The 23,267-nt window shown below is 60.0% G+C and overlaps 1 protein-coding gene across 2 annotated transcripts; it reads left to right on the top strand.

Moving 5' to 3' along the window:
* Positions 1 to 310: 310 nt before the first annotated feature.
* On the top strand, positions 311 to 21,961 carry FOXO6 (forkhead box O6). 2 transcript variants are annotated; one of them, XM_082388222.1, is made up of 2 exons: positions 311 to 1,376; positions 19,762 to 21,961. In XM_082388222.1, exons 1-2 carry the CDS (start codon positions 963 to 965, stop codon positions 21,025 to 21,027), a joined length of 1,680 nt encoding a protein of 559 aa, XP_082244348.1. In that variant the 5' UTR covers positions 311 to 962; the 3' UTR covers positions 21,028 to 21,961. The 2 variants fall into 2 exon arrangements, with proteins under 2 accessions (XP_082244348.1, XP_082244349.1); XM_082388223.1 differs by lacking the exon at positions 311 to 1,376 and adding an exon at positions 18,898 to 19,175.
* The last annotated feature ends 1,306 nt before the right edge of the window (positions 21,962 to 23,267 follow it).

Here is a 23,267-nt window from a genome sequence, read left to right as displayed (position 1 = left end):
GGGGGGTGGGAGGGGAGGGGGGGTGTCTAGAAACAGGGGCGGGGCATTCCTCTCAGGAATAGAAGGCGGAGCCAAGTGCTCTGAGCCCCGCCCCATCCCCGTTGCCCTGGGAAACCCCGGGTTGTAACAATAACCCGCTGACGCGCTTCGGGGAGGGATCCAGCTGAGTCCGTGGGCGGGACAGCCCTGCTGCGGACCAATGAGAGCGCTCGGGCCTCGCCCCCGCGCCCCCTCCCCCAGCTCAAAGCAGGGGGCGGGGTCGCGCCCGCCGCTCCTCCCCTGCTCCGTAGGCGGCGCTGTTGCGTGCTGGGGCTACGGCAGGGTCGCCCCCGGCCGGGAGCCCCGCCCCTCCACCTCCAGCCCGCGGGCGGGGCACCCGGCCGGCCGAGGATTCCGCGGCCGCGGGCGGGCACGCCCCGCCCTCTCCCGCGCCGGGCCCGCCCCCTCCCCGTCCCCCGCCCATCCGAGGTGCAGCCGGCGCTGAGCGCGGCAGGCGCGGGAGCTGGCGCTGGAGCCGGAGCGGCGGCGGCGGCGGCATTCACGGGGCGGCGGCGGCGCGGGCTCCGGCACGGGCTCGGGCTCCGGCATGGTGCAATCCGGCCCCGTCCCGGGAGAGCGGGGCCCGCGTGCGGGGCCGGCGCCGGGGGAGCGGCGGCAAAGACGGTGGCGGTGGTGGCTGCAGGCGCAGGCAGGCGGCAGGTGCTAGAAGCGGGGCTGGGCGAGGTGTGTGCCCGCTGGGCTCCGGGGCCGCCGCTCCCTCACTGCCCCCACCTCTCCCTCCCTTCGGGCTTCCCAGCGCGTCCAGCCCCCTGTCTCCGCGACCCGGCCCATGGCGCCCCGCGGTTGAGCCGGCGCCGCCAGGGACCCCTCCCGCGGGCCTCCCCGGGGCGCGCAGATCCCAGAGCCGCCCGCCCACTATCCGCGGAGCCCCCCTCCCCTCCTCGCCCGAGCCGGGCGGGACCATGGCTGCGAAGCTGCGAGCGCATCAGGTGGACGTGGACCCGGACTTCGCGCCGCAGAGCCGGCCGCGCTCGTGTACCTGGCCCCTGCCGCAGCCAGACTTGGTCGGCGACGAGGACGGAGCGCTGGGTTCAGGGGTGGCCGAGGGCGCTGAGGACTGCGGGCCGGAGCGCCGAGCCACGGCCCCGCCGATGGCCCCAGCGCCGCCGCTGGGCGCGGAGGTCGGACCGTTGCGGAAAGCGAAGAGCTCCCGGCGGAACGCGTGGGGGAACCTGTCCTACGCCGACCTCATCACCAAAGCCATCGAGAGCGCCCCGGACAAGCGGCTCACGCTCTCGCAGATCTACGACTGGATGGTCCGTTACGTGCCCTACTTCAAGGATAAAGGCGACAGCAACAGCTCGGCCGGCTGGAAGGTGGGGGCGTCCGGCAGGGGAGGGGGTCTGGAGTCGTCGCTGGGGCTTCCAGGGGCTGCTAGATGCGTCTGGGCTCCCGGCGGGCGGTCTAGAGGGAGGCCCTGGGGCACCCCCAGGAGTCACAGAGTGTGTGCCCAGGGCGTGGGGCCGGCCGGCAGACAGGCGGGGGCGTGCTGGGAGCAGCTGTGTGCATGCTCTGGATGCGAGGTGGGAGGTCTGGTGGGGTGACAAGGGACTGCCACTTTGAGGCACTCTCGAGGGACACCCTTACCCCATCCTTGGGGGCATAGCAGAAGAACCTATTCTCAGGCCTCAGACATTGGGGACCCCCCTCTTACCCCCACGAGTTTGCTTTGTGTTACTCTTGTTTTACCCTCTCCACCAGGGCACCCTCCTTAAAGAGCTGAAATAATGACTTGGGGCCAGTGGCTGCTTTCCTCCCAGATCTTTCCCACTGCCCTCCCTGGAGCTGGCCTCAGGGTGAGGAATGCGACCCTAGGCCCACAGTTCTTTCTGTGGTGCCAGGAGTTCACTCTGGGGCACCAGCCAGCCTAGGGTGGGGAACTGGTCAGGTGACCTGAGATCTGAGTTCTCCGTGGGGCAGCTGCTGCCCCCCTTGCCTGGATCAGCATGGTGGGCTGGTGATGATCCCTGCTGGTGTGAGGGCAAGGTATTGAGACCTGGGGATCTGTCCATGACCACCCCAGGCTGTCTTCCACTTCCCTGGCTTTCTGAGCCCAGATGCACTTGGGGGAGGGGGAGAGGGGAGGGGCACCCCAGGGAGGCCTCAGTACCAACCAATGGAAAGGGGGGAGCCATCTTGGGCGAGGACAGGGTCTTGACTGGATTGTGGCCTCTAGACCCTCCCCTGGCCAACTTGTTGGGGAATGGGGATAGTCGATGCCTTTGGGGGAGAGGAGACTGGGGTGGGGTGGGGGTCGGGCCATGCCTAGGGCCTGTGAGCTGTGAGACTCCCTGTGGGAGAGGGGGGTCTCTATGAGGGAGGCATGCCTGAATGGAGGGAAGGGGCTCTGGCTGGTGGTGCCTGTAGGCAGGGTCAGGGGAAGGAGGTGTGCCAGTGGAGGAGGGGAGGCTCGCGGACATGGACAGCTTAAGATGCCCCGTGGCTGCACTGTAGGGGCCACGGTGCTCTGCCCTGGGAGCCCATGGCTCTCAGGCTTTCCGCTGGCAGCTTCTCTGTCTGTCTCTGGCCACTACTGGGTGGGGACACAGGCTGGAGGGGCCGACATGAGTCTCCTTCTCCATCCTCTCTCCGGTCCCCTTGGGCTCAGCCCCCTCCGGAACACTTGTTCCTCCTAAGTGGGTCCTGCCCTTGTGCTTTGCTCCCACCTCCCTCCCATGTACTGTCCCACCCTTCACTTCTCCCTGTAGATAGTCCCTGTCCTCAAGGGCACAGAGTTCAGATGCCTCTTCCAGGAAGCCTTCCCTAACCCTTTTTAGCTAGCTCAGGACTCCCTCTTCTCTGGCCCTCTCCCTACCTGTCATAGGTCTTAGTCTTTTGTGTCCTGTCTCATTTCCCTTCCCCACCCCCTTTGGAAGACAGTGGCAGTGTCAGAACAATCTCTGTGCCCACGGCACCGAGCATGGAGCCTGGCACTGGGAACTACCAGTGCGTGTCTGGTAAAAGAGTGAAGAAATAGGTGGATAGTGCAGAGGGTGGTGAGGCCAGGGAGGGTACTATGGGCCAGAATAAGCCAGGAGGGCTTCCTGCAGGAGGCAGAGCTCCAGCTGGGCTTGATGGGTGAGGGATGATAAGGAAGATGGCAAGAGGGAACATGAGGCTTGAAGCTGGGAAAGAACTGCAGTTCACTGAGGGTCTCAGGGCCAAGCCCTGTGCCAGGCACCTTCAGGCATCTGTGCCAGGTGTCTCCTTTAATGCTCTCTGCACTCCCTGAGGTGGGTTTTACTGTCACCACTTATAGGGCTGGGCACTGAGGCAGGGAGTGGAGGAGTGAACTGCCCAAGGTCACACAGTCAGTAGATGGGAAAACTGGATTCCAATCCAGATGTGTCTCCCTCCAGGGACCCAGAGCCTCTGGAATATTGTCCTGCTGGCATTGGATATGGGTGGGGGACACTGACAGCTTTCAAACGGGGGCAGATCTAAATCCTAGACTGTGATTGGGAAGGTACTTGGAGATAATTTAGTCCCATGAGTTCATTTCTCAGACTGTGAGACTGAGGCCCTGGAAGGGAATGGGACTCTTCTCAGGTCATCAGTGAGCGGCAGGCCCTGGATGATGGCCCAGGCCTCCCGCCTGCCCATTGGATGCAGTTTCCACTGCACCACGCTGCTGGGGACACATTGGTTCTCCCTGCGCCTGGGCTCAGGAATGCTTGTCCTGGGCTAGGGCATTGGTGAGGGAGCCTCAGCCTTGGGCTCCTGACCTAGGCCCTGGCAGAGACCCCCGAGGCACTGGAGGAGGGCTGTTCAGAGAGGCCCCTGGCCTTTCCCATCTCATCCCCTCAGTGGCTGTCCTCCTTCTACCCCACCCCCCCATCCAGCTCCCCAGGGAGCCTCCTTCCTCTCTCATTCCTGTCCCTCCTAATGCCTGTTCCCCCATTCCCAGTCAGTCCCTCCAGGGCCCTGGTGGCGGGGCCGTTCCCAACTCCCAGCCACCCTCCGGTTAGCAGAGCCTGTGATACACCTCAGGTGCCAGGGCTGGGGCCAGGGACCCCATTGTTCCTTCCTCCCTCCCCTCCCCCACGTAAGTGTTGCACTTGAGTCCTGGAGTGTACCGAACCCTGTGTTAGATGGAGTGGGGGGACCGAAGGGGAAGGCGTTGCACCTGCTTTCAGGATGCATCAGGGCTCAGCCAGTTCCACACGCAAGCCCTCTGTCTTACAGGCAGGACTGAGGGCCGGGGAGTGGGGGTGGGAGTAGGGGTGTGGGGAAAGTGGGTTAGATCCCCTGGGGAGTCAGGCAAGCCCTCACAGAGAAGATGGCACTTGATCTGGTCTGTCTTCACTGGGTGGGGTGGGTGGGTAGAATTTGGGAGAAAGTCTTCCAAGGAATATTGACTGCATACGCAAAGACAAGGAGGTGGAATTGCATATGTTGGGTTTGGGAGACTGTTGGGTGTGCCAGGCTGGAACCAGGGGCTCCTAGGCAGGGCTAGGAGCGTGGGATGGCAGGGCTGTGGCGTGGGAAAGGCCGAGTGAGGGCCCTGTGCTTGGCCTTTGCCCTGTGGTCCCACCTGTGATGTGGGAAGATAGTTCAGAGGTGTTGCAGAGAGGAATTGGAGGAGGCAAGATCAACAGCAGGCCTAAGGCACCCAACAGGCTGAAGCCCGAAGAGAGTCTGGGCTTGGTGCTGGGAACTCCACCAGAGAGGCTGGTAGTGTTGCCATCAGGGCAGATGGTCTCCAGGTCTGGGACGAGGGCTTGGACAGGAGTCTCCCTCCCTCTCCAGTGTCGCAAAAGTGTGGATATCCCACATCCAGGTAGAGCCTCCTACTTCCTCTCAGACACTCTAGCCCCACCTTCCTCCTCCGGGAAGCCTTCCAGGCTGCTCCGGGTCCTGGTGCTGCTTCCACTTAGCGCCCTTGGAGTTATTCTGCCTGCTTTTGTGTTTCCAGGCTGCCAGCTCCCCTGGGAGCTCCCAGGCCAGGCCTGGGTGCCTCCCATTCCTGTCCCCGGGACTGGTGGGGGAGGAGCCCAGTGGATGGGGATTTCCCTTCTCCCTCAGTGCCTGGAGCAGCTTGGCTGTTGTGGGGTGGGATCAGCAGGGGGGTGTCTCCCCCCCAATACGGCCCAGGCGGGCCCATAGGTCCTAGGTGGGGTGGGGGCTAGAAGAGAGAGACTGATCTGAGAGGCCGGGAGGAGGGTCCTGCTACAGCCCGACTGAGCGGTGGTTGTGCGTGCAGGGGCTCCCCCTTCTCTCCTCCCCCCAGCCCGTTCCAGCAGGGCTCCCTCCTTCTTCTTTGTCCTCCGGGGATCCCCAGCCCCGAGGGCTGGTGGAGGTGCGGGAAGAGGCGGTGTGAGCCCGGGTTGGGGGGTGTCCTCACCCCCCGCGCTGCACGAGCGGGGGGCTGGCAGCTGCCCGCCTCCTGGGCACGAGCCCGTGCCAGCCGCTCCTGGCACAGTTGCTGGCACGCCCGGCAGACTCCCACGGCCACCTGCTCACACCCACCCACGAGCGCTGGCGCGCAGCGGGCCCTTCCGGCTTCCCGGGCCTCCCGGCGCCCCTCCCTCGCCACCGCGCCCCTCCCCCCCCCAGTCCTCTGCTCCCCGAAGGCCCCACACTCTGCCAGCCGCGTGGCCCGCCCGGCCCCCTCCCCAGAAACTTGGGGAGCTTGGGAGGCAGGGCCGGCCGGGAGGCCCCTGGGGTGGCTGCGCCTCTGCGGGGAGAAGGGGGGAACCTGGAGGCAGACAGACAGACCGACAGACAGGGTGAGGGCCCCGCCTGCCACCTGGCGCCGCTCCAGCGGGACGATGGCGGGCAGCGCCGTGCCAGGCGGTAATTGCAGACAGACTAATTTAAAGAGATGAGACGGTTATTTTTAACTCCTGTTAAGGTAATGAACGGCGCTTGGGGGGGGGAGGTGTGTGCGGGTTCGAAAGTTCAGCGCCCCCCAGCCGCCTCTTTCTGCGGTTTGGGGCTCCCCTCTCTGCACGCCCTGAGGACCCAGCTCAGGACTGAGTGGAGTGGAGGGGCTCTGCCAGAGAGGGGCAAGGGCTCAGAGCGCCGGGGAGCAGGCGCCCACCATCCAAGCCCACGTCCCCTCAAATCCTGTCCTCCATCCTTCCAGGTGGGTGTTAGCATCCCGGTTTCCTAGGTGGAGAAGTGACTTGTCTTAGGGTCACATCCCTAAGAAGTGGCAGACCTGGGAATTGAACCCCGTCCTGTCCCCCAAACTCAAGCATTTCCTCCTGTGCCATTGGGGCTGGAGAGGAGGGATTTGGAAAGGGTGCAGGCTTGTTTCTTGCAGCCCACCTTCTCCCATCTTTGAGTGGCAGCTGGTGGTGGCTACTCCGTGGGGTCCTGGGGGCTATGGAAGCCCCTCTCTCTGTGTCTTGTGAAGGGTGAGGGTGTGGTCGTGGGCTGCGTGTGTGGATGTGAGCCTCTGGCATATGGGTGCACCAGCTGTAGCAGGGGGAGCCCCCTCCTTACCTCACTGTCTCCCTTAACTTGTGGCTGACTCCTCAGCACCCCTTTCCTATTTGCAGCCTGTGGCTTGCCTCCCAACTTGGGAGTGGGTACCTGAGAAACAGGTACACATTGGTGCCCACTCCTTCCACCTCTGAGTCTGACTTTGGATCTCCAAGAGAGGTGGAGCCCATCACCCGCTTCCAAGCCTCCTTCCCAGATCAATCCCTTTCTCACATACTCCCAGGGACCTGGAGCCCGAAAGCTCTGGGACTGCCCATTCTGTTGCTAGACAAGACCTTCAAGTTGTTAGGCCTTCCTTCCTTCTCCCTGGCAATGACCCATCTCTCTGGAGCATCACTCAGGGTGTCCTAGTTCAGCCCTTTGGGGTCTGTTGGAGCTGTGGAGTCGGGAGTTGGTGAGCGGTGGGCAGAGCACCTGTAGGGCACCCTGATGTAGCGCGTGTGAGCTGGAGCAAAGCTCTCTCCCGTTCTGATCCTCAGTGTTCTCATCTGTGTCCAAAGAGCCTTAACGCACTCAGACTGTGGCCCTTTCGGGGCTGTGACTGACAAACCCTCTGGTTCTAGGAGCCATGAGGGGTTAGTTGGGACCGAGAGTGTAGAGTACCTAATGGGACTTATCATGGGTGGAAGCACGTGAGTACACGTGTGGATGGACTCGAACTGGGGACTCCTGCTTGGGGCTGTCTACCCTGCCCCTGGCAGTACCCAGGTGGCAGACAAACTCTGGGCACAGTGAAGGGAGTGCTCCTGGCAGTCCCAGCTGGCCACCAGAGCAGGCAGATGGGGGGTACAGGGTGTTAGGTGGGCATTAGCGGAGGCTCTGGGGCCCTGGTAGGGCGCTCAGGGGGACAGCTGGATCTGGAGCGCCCCCCTTCCTCCTGGCATCCTGGTTACCATGGAAACCAACTCCTGTTTGGGAGGGTTTGGCTGTCTGCTGCCTCTCCCCACCCCCCAACCCATATGTAGAGGTGGGAGGGGGGCCAGGTGGCGTGTGGGGGAGGGGCCTCCCACACCTTCCCCCACCCCCACCCCCCGGGCCTCCCTCTTTGCAGAGAAGCGTTTCTGGTCTCGAAGGGGGATGCCTCTTTTGGGAAGGGGAACGAGAATTCAGAGGATTAACGCCTGGGTGCTAGGCAGTCAGTTGGGCACTTCACATAAATCCTCTCATTTCATCCTCCCTGGGTCCTGCCAGGTATGTGTTAATAGCCCCATTTTGCAGTTGAGGAAATGGAGGCTCAGAAAAATGAAGTCACTTGGCCAAGGTAGCATAGCTGAGACGAGGCTGAGCCTAGATTTAGAAGCAGACCTGTTTCCTCCATGTTTTGCCATCTTCCAATGCCAGTGCAGTATCAGCCCACACCCCAGCCAGCCCTCCTACCCCAGGGCTCACTCATGCTCTCTCCGGAACCCTCCAGGGCTCCTCAGTTCCCCTGGGAGCCAACCAAGCCCAAACTGCTCTGTTTGGCCCCCTGGGCCCTCTGCTGGCCTTGTCCAGGCCCTGCCCTCCCTCCCACTTTCCCTGCTGCCTCTGATCCCAGGCAGCCCTCACACTGCCATCTTTATACCTGACCCTGGAGTTTTCAGCCCAAACCACTGCCATTGTTACATGCTCACCAAGGCTGCTAGCGACTCTCATGGACTGAACCCTGGGGACACCCCTCAGAAACTAGGCGGGTGCTTGGGTAGTTTGAACAAAATCCTACCTCCTAGGTGATTCTGGAACCCAATGTCTCTTTCTGAGAATCTGCCTTAAATCCTTAGTTGTTGGCAGAGCTGGCTGATTATCAGAGTCACCTAGAAGCTTTTAGGTAATACAGTCTGCAGTCCCTGTCTCAGACCCTCTGTAGCAGACTCTCAGTGGGTGGGCTTTGGAATCTATATTTTAACAGGTCTGTCTGATGACGGGTCGGATTCTGAACCGATGCCTTAGATGGTAGCTTCCTCTGCTTCTGCTTGCGGAATCTTAGTTCCCCGACCAGGGACTGAACCCGCAACCCCTGCAGTGGAAGCATGGGCTCTTAACCACTGGACCTCCAGGGAAGTCCCCCTCCCGTCTTCCGCTCCCAGGGCGGACCACCTTCTCTAAACAGGCTGCCCAGACTGAGCCCACATCTCTCCTCCTCACTCTTTTTTGGGTCCTCCAGGGAACTGAGCCCCATGCAGTCAGCTCCAAGGGACTGAAACACCACAGTACATTTGCCCGCCCTCCGTGTCTGATGTGCTCTGCCACTGAGAGCCTTTGGCTGCAGGAGGGAGGTGCTCTGCCACTGAGAGCCTTTGGCTGCCCGAGGGAGGGGAAACGTCGGTGTACTCAGCAGGCCTCTTTGGCGCTGGCCCACCAGGAAGTGGAAAGTCGCAGCCCCTGCTCTCTGCTAGCTCCCCGTCCGGTGGGGGAGGCGAGACCATGTGTACAGCGCGGTGCTGGTCTTACAGGATCCAGTCCCGGGGCTGTAGCATGCCATTCCAGGCCTTGGCCACCTGGCCCCAGTCAACCTGTACAGCCACATCACTCACCCCACCCGTCTTCTGACCCTTCTTCAGCTACACAGAACTCTTCCAGCCCAGGGTGCAACCACCACATGCCATGACAGGTGTGCTTCCATTTAATTTTCACAGCAAACCGTGAAGCTGGTACTGCTACTATCCCCAGTTTGCAGATGAGGAAGCTGAGGCTGAGAGAAACAAAGTGGCTCTCACAGTATCCCACTGGAAGGGACAGAAATGAAACTCCCCTGGGCTACTCCTCCCTAACCGAGTGCTCTGGCCAGCACAGTCCAGGCTGGCCGCTACCCCCCTGCCCCCCAGCCCTAGCATTGTCTCTCTGATTTCCCTTAGAGTTTGGCCCTGGGGCTTCCAGCCTCGGGGGTGGCTTTGGGATCCCTGGCACCCTTTCTCAAATCCAGAGCTCCCAGAGGGAGGGAGCTGACATTGTCCACCCCCCTCCATCTGCAGTCCCCAGGGCTGATGGCCGCTTCCTCCGCTCGCGTTAATCCAGGCCTACACCCACTGGGCACCCACTGGGCACCCACTGTGCAGCACTGCTCGGAGGAACCGGACTGGCTCCCTGCCCTCGAAATGCCTACAGGTCCAGCGGGGGAGATAAGACGAGGATAAAAACTACCCAGGGTCATGATGGAGGGCCAGATTATGAGCTATGGGTATTTGGAGGTGAGGGGGGAGAACCAGGCAAAGGAGTCAAACCCTCAGGACTCTTTAGGAGCCCCACAGGGTCTGGCTGTGTTAGCTGGAGCCCAGCAGGACTTGAGGCTGGGGAAGCAAGCAGGAGCCGGACGGTGAATGGCCTTGAATGCCACACCAAGGAGCTGGCACTCCAAGCTGTGAGGGATGAGGAATGGCATGGGCAGAAAGGATGGTATGGAGGGTTGGGGTGGGGGGAGAGACTGGCTCAGGTGCCCAATGTGGGCCTAATACTGGGGTCCAGGGGAGAAGATGAGCCTGAGAGAGGGTGGAGGCCCCAAGATTCCAAGATGCCAGGCCTGAGGTGCCAAGCAGCACCCTTTGGTGCCTTGAGGATCTCAGAGGTAAGACAAAGTGATGTGGGTAGGAGTCTGGAGGCAAGCAGGGAGGAGCAGTCCTAGTTCTGCCACTTACCCTCTGTGTGGCCTTGGGCAACCTAGCCTCAGTTTCCCCCTCTGCAAAGTGGGATAATAATAAAGACTTATGTCCAAGCTTTGTTGTGAGAATTGCATGTAAGGAGAGTTACATGTAAAGTCCCCAGTGAAATCTTAGCAAATATCATTATTGTTATTCATTGCTCTGGGAAAGGAAAGGAGATACCTCCACGTGTGCTGTGTGTGTGGGGGTGGGGGGGGGTCCTGGGCCCTGATCCCTGAGAGACACTGACTTGTGTATGTGTTTGGGGTGGGGGGTAGGATTTCTTCTTCTAGTCCCTCCCTTTCTGTCCCTGGGGTGTCAGAAAATCAGGATGTCCAAGCTTCGTCCTGCCCTTAGGTCCAACCACTGCTCTCTAGCCTACAGAGCCTTCCCCATGGCCTTGGGAGGCAAGCAGGCAGGTTTTAGGCACTGTATTTTTACAGATGAGGCCAGTGATTTACTCAAGGTCACCCTCGAATCCGGGGCTGCCTGCCCCTGGATGCTGGCTCCTCTGCCCACTGGCAGTCTGTGTGACCTTGGGCATGGTCCTTCCCTCTCTGGCCCTCAGTCTCATCTAGGGATCCGGGTTCTCCTCCCCCAACACTCTGGGAAGTTGTGATGCCTCCTCCACCCCTCCAGTCCCCTCCCCCTGTCCTCAGCTGGCCTTGCCTTCTTTTGTAACCTGAGCTGGGGCCGTGGGGGAAGGGGCTTGCCCTCAGCCAGAGGCACCTGCCAGCTGAGCAGATGTGAGTGGATGGAGCCCCCCCCACTCCGCCAGCCCCTAGGGGGTCGCCTGCTCCTGGCTCGGCAGGGCTGGTGCTGGGGCAGGCAGTCCTCAGCACACCCAGCCCTGGCCTCTGGCCTCTGCCCCCAGAGCTTACCCTGAGCACTTGTTCATTTTTCGGCGGACATTCGTGCTCCAACATGCCCTGCAAGGACCTCTCAGGCTCCAGGAGAAGACAGATGGCAGATGAGGGCTGGTGCCCCGGTCTGGGTGGGCTGCCCAGAGCTCCCGGAGCCCCTTGGCATGGGGACAGAGGGCCAAGGGCAGCCCCTGGGGACGAGGGCAGTGTCTATGCGGGTGGCCATGCCCCAGGGAGAGCAGATGGTCCTCTTGGCACCATGCCTACTCTTCCCCCCCTTCCCCCCCAGGAGCCAGCCTGTAGGGCTGGGGCACAGCTGCTGAGCCCTCCCCAGAGCCAGGCCCAGGGCAGGACTGGGTGAGGTCACCGCAGCTGCTCCCAGGGCCGGGGGCAGGGGTGTGGGATGTGCTGCCGGCAGAGGGAGGGAGGGGGCTCCGATGAGGAGAGGCTGGGAGAGGCCTGAATGGCCTGGCATTTAGGGATCCCCTTTAATCCTGGAAGAGGGAGGGAAGAGTCTGTGGAGGGGTTGCTGAGCCAGTGTGGACAGCTCCTGGCGCCCCCTCCCCAGGGGAGCTTCTGTCTGGCCTAGGCTCCTCCCTAGAGGCCTCTCAAGGTAGGAGGAAGAGCAAGGGCCCTGGGTGTGAATTCCTGCCTCAACACTTACCCGCTTGGGCAGGTCAGTTGTCTCTTGAAGCCTCAGTTTCTCATCTGTAAAATCAGGATAATAAACCAACTCAGAGGTTTGTTACAGATACTCAGTAAGATTTTAATTGTTGAGTGCCAGCACAGGGCACCGAATGCTCAGCAAATGGTAGTTTCTTTCCTTTCTCACTTTGCTGAAGTCTCCCGAGAAGCCAGGGGAGAAGTAGGGAGGTGGCAGAGGCAGCAGGAACTGGAGGGGAAACTGGGAGGGAGGAGGCAAGGCCTGGAGCTCCGGCCTGAGGTCTTGTTGAACAGAAGAAACTGCAGAGTTGCCAGGCCTGAGTGGTTCATGGCTGCTGAGGGTTCCAACCTATGTGTTGACTTGCTGTGAGCCAAGGATTGCCCCACAGAGTTCAAGTGGGGAGGTAAACTCACCTACGGTTATACTCCAGCGTGCAGGTAGATTTTTGCAGTAGCACTGAAGGGGGAGCAACTACCTGTGGGGCTTGCAGAGGGGGCTAGGAAGATGCGGCACAGCTAGCCCCGATGCAGCAGCAGGAACCGCTTGAGCAGAGAGCGAGGGAAGGGCACAGGGAACAGAGTGTGTGAAGGCATGGAGGCGTGAGACATCCAGGGTGGCTGGAGCCCCAGATGGGTTTAAGGGAATGGAGGTAATGAAGCTGGAGAGCATCAGAGGGCCCTTGAATGTCAGTCTGGAGTTGGACCCAAGCGCTGGTGGGATGAGGAGCCATGGGCTTTTGAGTAGGGGTGAGCTGGGACTTCTGCTGCTGATTTGTGTGCTGTCTGGGCTGGGTGTGTGGGTTTTGTTGTCTCTGGGGTGGCAGGGGTGGGGGACGCCAGAGCCTGTCCCTTGACCTCATGGCTTGCTTTGGACATTTGGTTCCTCCTGGCCCCTGGCTGCCCACTTCTGTTCCACTGCTGACCCCAAGCCCATTCACCTGTCAACACTTGTGGCTCTGATGCCCCCACCTGCCCTTCTACCCCTCCTTCACTACACACCCTAGTACCAAGGGTTTGCATGTGGCCTCAGGGCCCTGAGGTCATCCAGGTCACCCCTTCTGCCAGGAATCCTGTCTGGACTGAGTACTCCAGGCAGCAGAGCCAGTGACCCTTCCCCCCGCCGGCCACCCTCCCCCAGAGTCTGTGGCTCTCTCTGAGTCAGGTGTGTTCCTGGGCCAGAGGGGGTGGGGTGTGGTACAAGAGCTGCTCCTGGGGCTGAGACAGGGAGTCAGGAAGACTCTTGACATGTGGGATCTCATCCAGCTCCCAGCCACGCCCCCTCCCCCATGGATGTTGCAATAGTTACCGTCTTTTATGGGGAGGCCCAAGGTCACATGGATGAAGTTGGGATTCCAACTCTAGCCCTTAACCCTTCTTTATGCAGGAAAGGAGGGAAGGAAGCGGGGAGAGAGGAAATGGGAGTCACGGAGGGCATGAGAGCGCTCACACGCCCCACAGGTGATCTCCGCTCAGGAAGGCACTAGAGGGTGGAGCTGGATCACCATCCCCATTGGGTAGTTGGGATCAGCTTTCTGAGGTAGGGGCCGGGATGAACCTTGGACAGCGATGGGACCTGGAGAGGCATCCATACCTGGTTTTGGGCTGGATGGATGGACGCAAGACCCAGGACTGAACTGGGAGGGTCCTGGAATCCCCTTGGTGCCAGAGGCCAGGAGGTAGCACAGGGCTTGTGGGTGGGGAGCACAAGACTTGAGTCTCCTGTCTCTGATGAAAACCAGGAAGCTTGGGCTTGAGAACCAGGGCAGGTATGACCTCTGAGGTGGGCAGCAGGGCAGTGTTCCCCGGCACATTGGCGGTGTGGGTAGGAAGAGCCTTAGCTTTGGAATCCAACAGCCCGGAGACCCAGACCTGGTTCCATCACTTCCCAGCTTCATGGCCTCAGGTGTCATTTAACCCACCTGAGCCTCAGTTCTCCCCCCACCCTTTGTAAAATAGCATTACCTACTCACAGTTTGCATGGTTTTTAGGATTCAAAGAAGAAACATATCTAAAGAGTCTAGCTTAGGTCTGGCACATGGTAGGTGGTGCCCTTCTCCTGCCTCGGTATTTGAGCACGGGCCAGTGGTGTGCGAGAGCTGGCTTGCACTGGCTCGTGAGAGCTGATCATGCACACTTCTTCCCAGTTCTGCACTCAATGACATCATGCTGCCAGCTTAAAATTGGCTACGATGGGAGTATCTATGCCACAGAAATCAGCAAATGCTACAAATCGAATCAGGTGGGGTTTTTCCCCTTTTGGAGAGCTGAAGGAAATCCATCCTGTAGGCCCTCTTTAGCTCTCGAGGGGACCAAATGGGAGGTGGGGCAACGGTCGAGGGCTGGCTGGGCTGAGCAACCTAGAACTCAAAGTCCATGGGCCCTTTAGGGCCTCTGGGGAGATTGGATATAGTCATAGTGCCACGCAGCCCTCTCTAGGCAGGGGACAGCAAATGGTGGGACCCTTCTTCTCTCTCCAAACTCCCCCTCTTTGCCCCTGCTCTTCAGCCCTGAGATCTGGTGGGCTCTGGCTGGAGAAGTAAGATTGGATGAGCTTGAGCTATCAGGGAATGAAGCTGTGCTGGGAGGAGAAATGAGGTTGTGCTGGAAGATAAACGAGGTGTACTGCCAGGGAATGAGGTGGTACTTGGAGGCAAGGTGAGACTGCATTATTAGATAAATGAGGTCGTACTATCAGGGGATGAAGTGTACTTGTAGAAGAGATGCTGTCCTGCTGGATCAGTCAGGTTGCACCGTCAGAGAACACAGCCACACCACAGGAGGAAGGAGAGCCTCCGACTTGGAGGATAAATGAGGGTGTCCTGCTGGATAAATGAGGGGGCCCGTCAGGTGAATGGAGTGCTGTTAGCGAATGAGGTTGTACTTGCTGGATAAATGGGACTGGTGTGCTGGATAAATGGGGTTGTGCTGTCAGATGAATGCATTACCGCTCGTGGGCGAAGGGTGTCCTGGGAATAGATGAGGGTGTCCCCTTGGATGTATGAGCTGCCGCTACCAAATGGCTCAGACCCTGTCCGCGAGGGAAGGCACCATCAGCAAGGACGAGATTATTCTGTTCCCACAGGGGCTGCTGCAGCGTCTTCTGGCCCACGTGGTCCAGGCTGTGAGAGGGCTTGGCCACAGCAAGCCTTGGGTTCCCCAAGTCTATCTGGGGAGGAGGAGCGAGCAGGTGGGGCTTGGGGTGGGCAGCCGCCTTGTTCACCCTGGGAGCCCTTCTTCCCGTCGCACAGAAGCCCCTCCTCCTCTCTGCGCTTCCTTCTGTGGCTCCGACTGCTCCTGCCTTTCTCCACCCCATGCTTGCCTCCCATTCCATCCTGTATTCCCCTCTCTCAGCCCAGTTTGGAGAAGCCCCTATCATGTGCCAGCCACTCTGACAGTCTCATTAATTCTCCCTGCCACACAATGTTCCCCCCCTTTTCTCTCTCTCCTTCATTCATTCAGCAAAAGTTTATGAAATGCCTAGCATATACCAAACACATGGGGTCCGGTTACAAAAAAAAAAGGGGGGACAAAAATCCCTCATGGAACTTATTTTCTAATATAAGGGAAACCAGACAATAAATAATAAACACAGAATATAAAGAAATTATATGGTAATTTAGAAAGCGCTAATTGCTTTAGAAAAATTCAGAGCAGGCTAAGGGGGCCAAGAAATGGCAAGGCAGAGAAGCACTTGTTAAAAGAGTGGGCAGGATGGGGCTTCTCACATAGGTGACATCTGAACAGAGACTTGAAGGAGATGAGAGACGGATGTGAGCATCTGGGCGAACAGTGTTGCCCCTGCGACCGAGGCCCCAAGGTGGGATGGTGCCTGGCAGGTTCCTGGCAGCAGGACAGGGTCAGGGGAGGAGCCTGGGAGGTCATGGAGGGGCTTGTGGGCTACGGCAAGGCCTTTGTTCTTTACTCTGAGTGAGATGGGGGCATCAGGGTATTCTGGGCAGGACTGGATGTGGTCCACGTTATGTACAGGATCCCTCCAGCTGCTGCCTGGAGGGAAACAGGGTGCAAGCAGGTAGCTGTTTGAGGAAATAGAGGTTCAAAGCATCTTTTGCTCCATTGTTTGTGGGTGTTGAAGCCAAGACTGGAATCCAGATCCAACGCCAGAGCCCGTGCTCTTTGTCCTGTACCAGCCTCTTCTCCCTGGTGCCTGAGGCCCCAGGGGGCTGGCCTCTCGCCCAGGTTCTGAGGGAGAGTAGGATGGGCATGGGATGTAACCTACTGTCCCTTCCCTCTGCCCCTTGATGGCCTCTGAGGCACTGAGTCAGGGAGGTCCCATCTCCCCTGGGAACCTGCCCCAGGCCTGCATGGACGTGTGGGAGGTGTGAGGCCCCAGAAGCAGGGCCCAGCTTGGGCACCAGGGGAACCGGGGCATGCCGGGGCCGTAGCTGTGGTGGCGGGTTGCTAGGTGACTCTGAGAGGGAGCCCTGGTTACTGCTGCCTGGTAGAGGCATCTCCCTCACCTCCTCCGTGGCCTCTGGCCTCCCAGGAGGCCTTGTGGGCGAGATGTGATCAGCGCTTGCCACTGGATCTTGGCCGGGAGCTCTGATGGGTACCAGGTGGCTGGGACCTGAGTAGCCAGAATGGGCTGCAGGGCCTGGCCTTGCCTCCTGGGACACAGCCCTGGTGCACACCTGGTGAAGAGCCTGGCTCAGCAGACCAAGGCCTAGGTCCTCGCCCAGCTCTGGGCCACCTCCTTGGGTGACACTGGGCAAGGCACGGCACCTCTCTAGGCCTCAACTGCCCCATCCACCTGGCCTGCAGAATCCCTCCCCAAGGGCCTCGTTTTCAGTGAGAGTGCCAAGGGAGGGTGCTGAGCAGGCAGGGCTCCAGGTACCCCTGCCCCACCTCCGATGGCTTGAGTGTAGAACACTCAAGTTTTGCATTAGATTCCATTCACTAAAAAGGTTCCACTACTTTAGCAAAAACAGAAGTTTGAAAACCTCTGGACTGAATGATTCCAAGAACTTTTTATTGTCAGACTGAAAAGGTGCCTAGAGTGCAGTGGCCCATCTCATCAATTTATGGGGAGGGAAACAGGCCCAGAGAGGAGGAGCGACTGGCCGCGGGTCAGGCTTGCCGGGGGAGGAGGGCCACCAAGCTGGCGGTCAGGAGGCCTGGGCTCGAATCCCTGGGTGAACTGGGGCAAGTCCTGTTTTCTCTCTGGGTCCAACCAGCTGTGGTTTTGGGCTGGGGCTCAGGGGTACCTGGCTGGACAGGGAACAGAGTGGGGAAGGATGCAGACCTTCATAGGCCTGGAACATGTGTTCTTGGTGGGAATCTAAAATATTTTTATTGATATTCAGAAAATTTGGAAGTATTACAGAGTACAGTGCAAGATTCCTTTGAATTCTACAAAGGAAGCACAAGACTTGTAGGGAATTTTGACCTTTTAACATGCCCCCAGCTTCCCATACTGCCAGCTTCTAGGGTTGGTTACGTCATGGAAAGTTTCAGAAGAAATGGAGGACTGGTTTCCTAAGATTCTTTGGAAGTTCTCTGACTTGTTCTCTCTCCCATGGTGGAACGTGAGGTCCTTTAGACTCAGAACGAGACTAACCTGAAATCAATGCCTGGCTCTGCCACTTAAACTGTGTGATCTTTTCAACTTACTTAACCTCTCTGAGCCTCACTCGCCTCATCTTGAATAGGGCTCACAATCCCTGCGTTGTATGGAGACTGATAGAATGATCACGTGAGATCAAGTACTTCCAGTACTCAGGGCTGACCTGGCAGGTACTCGGGAGGTGCCCGTACTTGGAGGTGTCCTTCCTCCTCCTCCCACCCCCAAGCACTCAGAACCAGGCTGGCACATAGTGACACTGATAAAGAGGTGTAGCCTGACTGACCTCTAGCTGGAGCAGCTGGGAGGTGGAGCCTCCGGTAAGGCAGATAATCCCCCAGGGGAGGAGAACTGAGGCCTCTGAGGCCCCCCCCCCCCCCCCCCCCGCAACAAACACAGGTGTTGGGAAGGGGCTGGGGAGCCAGGTGCAGGGGCGGGAGCGGGAGAGGGGGTTTCTACTCCAGGGAGCACCACTCCCTGGGGGTCCAGCTCCCCTCCTCTCAGGGCCCCAGGAGAAGCCAGGCAGGACAATGCTGGGACAGACCTTGAAGCCCTAGCTGTTATCTCCCAAGACCAGAAAGTGCCAGAGATAGGGAGCCTGGGGCCCTGAAGAGTCAGGTGAGTACCTGGAACTGGGGGTGAGGGGTGGGAGGGTGCCCTGGGCAGCAGGGAGGACCCCTCCTTCTGGAGACAGGCGGGAAGGAGGCAGGAGGGAGAGCCCTCGCGGATCAGAGGTTCTGGAGCTGGGCGGATGACAGCAGGTCCGTATGCCGGGCAGATCTGGAGTGGTACCTGGCATTGCCGCCTGTGGAACCGAGGGCAGGTTACATCATGCCTCTGGCCTCCATTCCCTGGTACATGAGATGGGGTAATGCCAGCTCCCCAGAGTTTTTCGTGCCCAGCGCAGTTACACTCAGGGCCTGATACTAAGGATTGTAGAGACAGAGCGGGTCTGTGGAGTGATCTAAGAAGTGAGGTCTTCTGGCCAGAGTGAGGGATTTAACCAGCGTTATGGGCACCTGGTGTGTTCACCAAACACCCACACACGTTATCTCAGATGATGATCTAACAGCCTTCTGAGGTGGTGGTTACCATTTTTTTCAGAGGAGCTCACTGAGGCATGGGCTCCTAGAGATTGAGTCAATAGCCATGGTCACATAGCTAGGTGGCTGAAAAGAGCCAGGCATCCTGCCCAGCCCTGCAGATACCCAAACCCCTGCTGTTTCCACAGCAGTGCCTGAGCCAGGAGGTCCAGGCCACCAGCAGGGAGGCCTCAGCGCTGGGGCAAGGTAGGCCCTGCAGAAGTTCTCCTCCTCCAGGTTCTTGCGGGGAGCCAGGTCAGTGGAGCTGTGGACTCCCCAGCCTTCCTCTGTCCCCAGGACAGGCCTGGCAAAAGCAGGCAGTGATATGGGGCCCAACAGAAATTTAGAAGAGGATATGTGTAGGTGTGCCTAAGGTGAAGCCCAGGGAAGGACCAGGGGCAGCAGAAGGGCTCTGTGGCCTTGGGCAAGCCACTTCACCTCTCTGAGCCTCGGTCTTCTTGTCTGTAAATGGGCCTGATGCCACCTGCTTTGTGGGGATTTTGTGAAGGTTCCACCAGGAAGGGGCTTTGAGGGCAGAGCTACTCTGCATCAGGTGGGTGGGGAGGGGAGGGGAGGTGAGGGAGGGCTGCAGCCCAGACGGGACCTGGGCTGACCTGAAGGTGGGCAGTGAGCAGGGGCGGGGTCTGGGGTCTTCATGGCCAATGGATGTGCTTTGAGGGGCTTGCTGGGATCCAAAGCCTCTGTGGAGTTCACAGAAGCTCAGAGAAGTTGGGGGAAAGTCTGGGCCTCTACCCACCTTGGGGACCCCCAGCCTATTCTGCTTTCCCTGGTCAGGCCTTCCCAGCAAAGGGTTAACAGTCTTCTCTACCTGCAGTTGCATTTTAAAGACACGAAATTAAAGCAGGTAATTTATTCTCCCCACACACGAAAGAGCAATTAGTTCTAAACAGGGCTTAATCAGTCACCTCGAGATTGATTTCTGGAGCCCTGGGTTTTCGGGCTCCTGGCGCCATGCCAGGCTGGCAGGGTGGTGGGGAGCGGACAAATGAGCCGCAGCGGCATGAGCCCTTACATAATCTGCTGGGGGGCCCTGGCAGCCTGGCTAGCCCCGGGCGGGGCTTGGCTGAGTTGGGGAGGGGGGGTCTTGCTCCCCCGCTGCAGGCCCCTTAGGAGTTGCCTCCCTGGAAAGGCTAGACCCAAAGCCCTGGCCTCACCCTACGGACAGTGCCTGTGTGGGGCAGGGGAGCGGGAAGGATGGGGCGGGTCTGGGGTAGAGGATGGATAGTCTGAGTTTGTCCGACCTGGTACTTACACCTGTTCCCCTCCTTCTCCCCTTTACCCTTTCATCTTCCCTATTCCCTCCCCCTCCACCTTTTGGCTCCTCTCCTGTTCTCTTATACTCTCACTTCTCTATTTTCTCCCACTCCTTTTCCCATCAATTACCCCCTCACTTCCCACTCCCCCACCCCTATCCTTGTCTCTGGCCACAGAACTCCATCCGGCACAACCTGTCTCTGCACACCCGGTTCATCCGCGTGCAGAACGAGGGCACAGGCAAGAGCTCCTGGTGGATGCTGAACCCTGAGGGCGGAAAGACGGGCAAGACCCCGCGGCGCAGGGCTGTGTCCATGGACAACGGGGCCAAGTTCCTGCGCATCAAGGGCAAGGCCAGCAAGAAGAAGCAGCTGCAGGCACCGGAGCGAAGCCCCGACGACAGTCCCCAGGGCGCGCCAGCCCCGGGACCCGTGCCTGCCGCGGCCAAGTGGGCCACGAGCCCGGCCTCGCACGCCAGCGAAGACTACGAGGCATGGGCCGACTTCCGCGGCGGCGGGAGACCCCTACTCGGGGAGGCGGCCGAACTGGAGGACGACGAGGCCCTGGAGGCCCTGGCGCCGTCGTCGCCGCTCATGTACCCGAGCCCGGCGAGCGCGTTATCGCCCGCGCTGGGTGCGCGCTGCCCGGGGGAGCTGACCCGCCTGGCCGAGCTCGGGGGCCCGCTGAGCCTGCACGGCGGCGGCGGGGCGGGGCTGCCCGAGGCGCTGCTGGACGGCTCGCAGGATGCATACGGGCCGCGGGCCCGAGCCGGGACGCCCGCCTACTTCGGCGGCTGCAAGGGCGGTGCCTACGGCGGGGGCGGGGGCTTCGGGCCGCCGGCGCTGGGCGCGCTGCGCCGCCTGCCCATGCAGACCATCCAGGAGAACAAGCAGGCCAGCTTTGCGCCGGCCGCCGCGCCCTACCGCCCGGGGGCGCTGCCCGCGCTGCTGCCGCCACCGCCACCCGCACCCAGGCCCGGCCCGGTGCTGGGCGCGCCCGGGGAGCTGGCGCTGGCGGGCGCGGCCACCGCCTACCCGGGCAAGGGGGTGGCCCCATACGCGCCGCCGGCGCCCTCGCGCAGTGCCTTAGCCCACCCCATCAGCCTTATGACGCTGCCCGGCGAGGCGGGCGCGGCGGGAGTGGCGCCGCCGGGCCACGCGGCCGTCTTCGGGGGCCCCCCCGGCGGCCTCCTGCTGGACGCGCTGCCGGGGCCGTACGCGGCCGCCGCCGCAGGGCCGCTGGGTGCCGCGCCCGACCGCTTCCCGGCCGACCTGGACCTCGACATGTTCAGCGGGAGCCTCGAGTGCGACGTCGAGTCCATCATCCTCAACGACTTCATGGACAGCGACGAAATGGACTTCAACTTCGACTCGGCCCTGCCGCCGCCGCCTCCCGGCCTGGCTGGGGCCCCGCCCCCCAACCAGAGCTGGGTGCCGGGCTGAGGGCCGCCTCCCGCGCCCCCGGTGCCCTGCCCCGCCCCCCCCAGGGGCCTCTGTCTTCCCATCCTGATCCCCGGGTCCCCACTCCCATTCCCGCTCCACGGAGGGGATCCAGGAGGCAGCCCCAACCCAGCTAGAGACATCCCTCGGAAGCTGACCGCTGAGGGAAGTGGTAGGGAGGGGCTGGGGCGCCCTGCCATTCTTGCCCAGACTCCTGAGACCCGCTCCCCCTCCTCCCAAGGGCGGGAAGCCTGGGAGTGGAGGTTGGATTCCGGGCTGGGTGGGAGTAGGGAGGAATGAGGTGGGCCGTGCTGGTCTGGGAAGCCCACCGGGAGACTGGGCGGGGCGGGGTGGGGGGGCGTCTCCGAATCTTCAGTTTCCTTTGCGGGGCCCCCGCGTGACGAATTGCCCACCCCAAAGTCGAATCTGATCCCCAGTTGACACGTTCCCACTGGTCTTAGCCTCACCCACCCCAAGCCAGGAACCCCCTCCCAGAAACACACTCACACCTACCTATTGGCTGTTCACCCTGAGCTGTCCTCCTTCGGCCCTCAACCACTCTCCGACCTCCAGACCCACAGTTCAGCCCCGCCCACTCATCCTTGCCCGCCTTAGTTTCTCCCCTCCCAGGTGGAAGTCCCTCTTCCTTTCCGCTCGTCCCCATTCCCCAGTACTGGTCTCAGCCTCCCCAGTGGGCCTCAGCTCCGGATCCACCCCCCAACCCGACACCCCTTTCTCCGTGCCAGTCCTGGCTCCTCTCTCCCATATTTATAAGTGTCCGGTCGGGGCGGTCTGTGGGCGCGGCGTCCCCGGCGCATATCGTAGGCAGTGTACCGTGGCCGTGCCGTCAGCGTGTGCGTGTGCGTGTGTGCCGTGTCGAGGCCGTGTAGAGTGCATTGTACAGCATATTTTCATGAATAAAATTGTTTTAAATATTTCTCGTGCCTTGGGCTAGTAGGGGGAGCTGCGGAGGAAGAGGATAATTGGTAGGGATCATGGAGGCGGGGGTCCCTGTGCCCGAGCCCATTGTGGCTTTGTGTCTGAGTCTGTGTCAGCATTCACTGATGTCTGTCTGCTCAACACACATTGGTTAAGTGCCTACTGAGTTTTGGATGCTGGAGATGTGCCTGTGTGGAGCTCTGCACCTGTTTCTGTGAACATGTGCATGCAGGAAGTTTCTGGCCTGGGGATATTCTGTCCTGAATAAGCTTCAGAGTTGGGAGAGAAGGCACAGATATTAACTGAGAACGTGTTCATGCCAGGTCCTGTATTAGGTATAATTTTTGTTCCCGTTCTACAGATGAGAAAACGGTCAGAGAGGGAAAATGGCTTAGGAAGGCAGGCAGCGATGGTGGAAAGGAGGCCTTTGAAGGCACACAAACTTCTGTTTGAATTTATTCCCTGCTGTTTTCCAGCTGTGTGACCTTGGGCAAATTTTCAACCTCCATAACCTTGCTCTCCTGGTCTAGACCACAGGCTAGTACACCTATTGCATGGATTTCTTGTGAGCAGTAAATGAGAAAACATATGTAAAGTAGCAGCACAGGTCCTGCATCCATTCATTCATCCATGGAAAATTTAGTGAGCACCTGCTATGTGCCAGGTCTTATACCAAGCACTGGGGCTACCATGGAGAGCAACAGAGGCACAACCTCTGCTCTCAAGGAATTTAGAGGCTCGAGGGGCACAGAGATGAGTAAATGGGCGATTTTAGATCAGAGATGTAATGAATGGAGGAGGCAGGGGGCTGTTGTGGGAATGAATGAGACAGTTGCACCCATCCCGGGCTTGAGGAGTCAGGGAAGGGGCCCGGAGGGGGTGCTGTCTCAGCTGAGCCTTGAAGGATGAGTTGGCATTGGGAAAGGAAGGGATTCAGACAGAGGGAATGGCATGATCAGAGAGCCAGAGTCAAGAGATCATTTGGGTTCCAGAACAAAAAGCAATTTAGCATGGCCAAAGCTCAGAGGTGGAAAGATGAACAATGATGGGGAGGCAAATGGGCCAGAAGGGGCAACAATGGGAGAGGGTCCGTGGCCAAGCCAGAGATGCTGGTGGTGACTCAAACCAGGAGGGACAGGGGAGGGAAGTGAGGCTGGAGGGGGAAGGATGAGTTCACATATATTTTGGCTGTAGAGTCATTGAGACTTGGTTGTGAATTGGATATGGGGAATGAGGATCAAATGATGCCTGATTCTGGTTGGGCACTTGGGCAGACAAGGCCATTCACTGAGATGGGGAACTTC

The sequence above is a fragment of the Balaenoptera borealis genome (genome assembly GCF_965194805.1).
Source record: "Balaenoptera borealis genome assembly, chromosome: 1".
NCBI classification, from domain to species: Eukaryota; Metazoa; Chordata; class Mammalia; order Artiodactyla; family Balaenopteridae; genus Balaenoptera; species Balaenoptera borealis.
This window is presented reverse-complemented; position numbering and strand designations above follow the sequence as displayed.

Excerpts from the sequence above, each read along its gene's own strand:
- FOXO6 (XM_082388222.1), top strand. The coding sequence starts at position 963 with ATGGCTGCGAAGCTGCGAGCGCATCAGGTGGACGTGGACCCGGACTTC. Across the intron at positions 1,377-19,761 it reads ACAGCTCGGCCGGCTGGAAG|AACTCCATCCGGCACAACCT; the intron begins GTGGGGGCGTCC and ends CTCTGGCCACAG.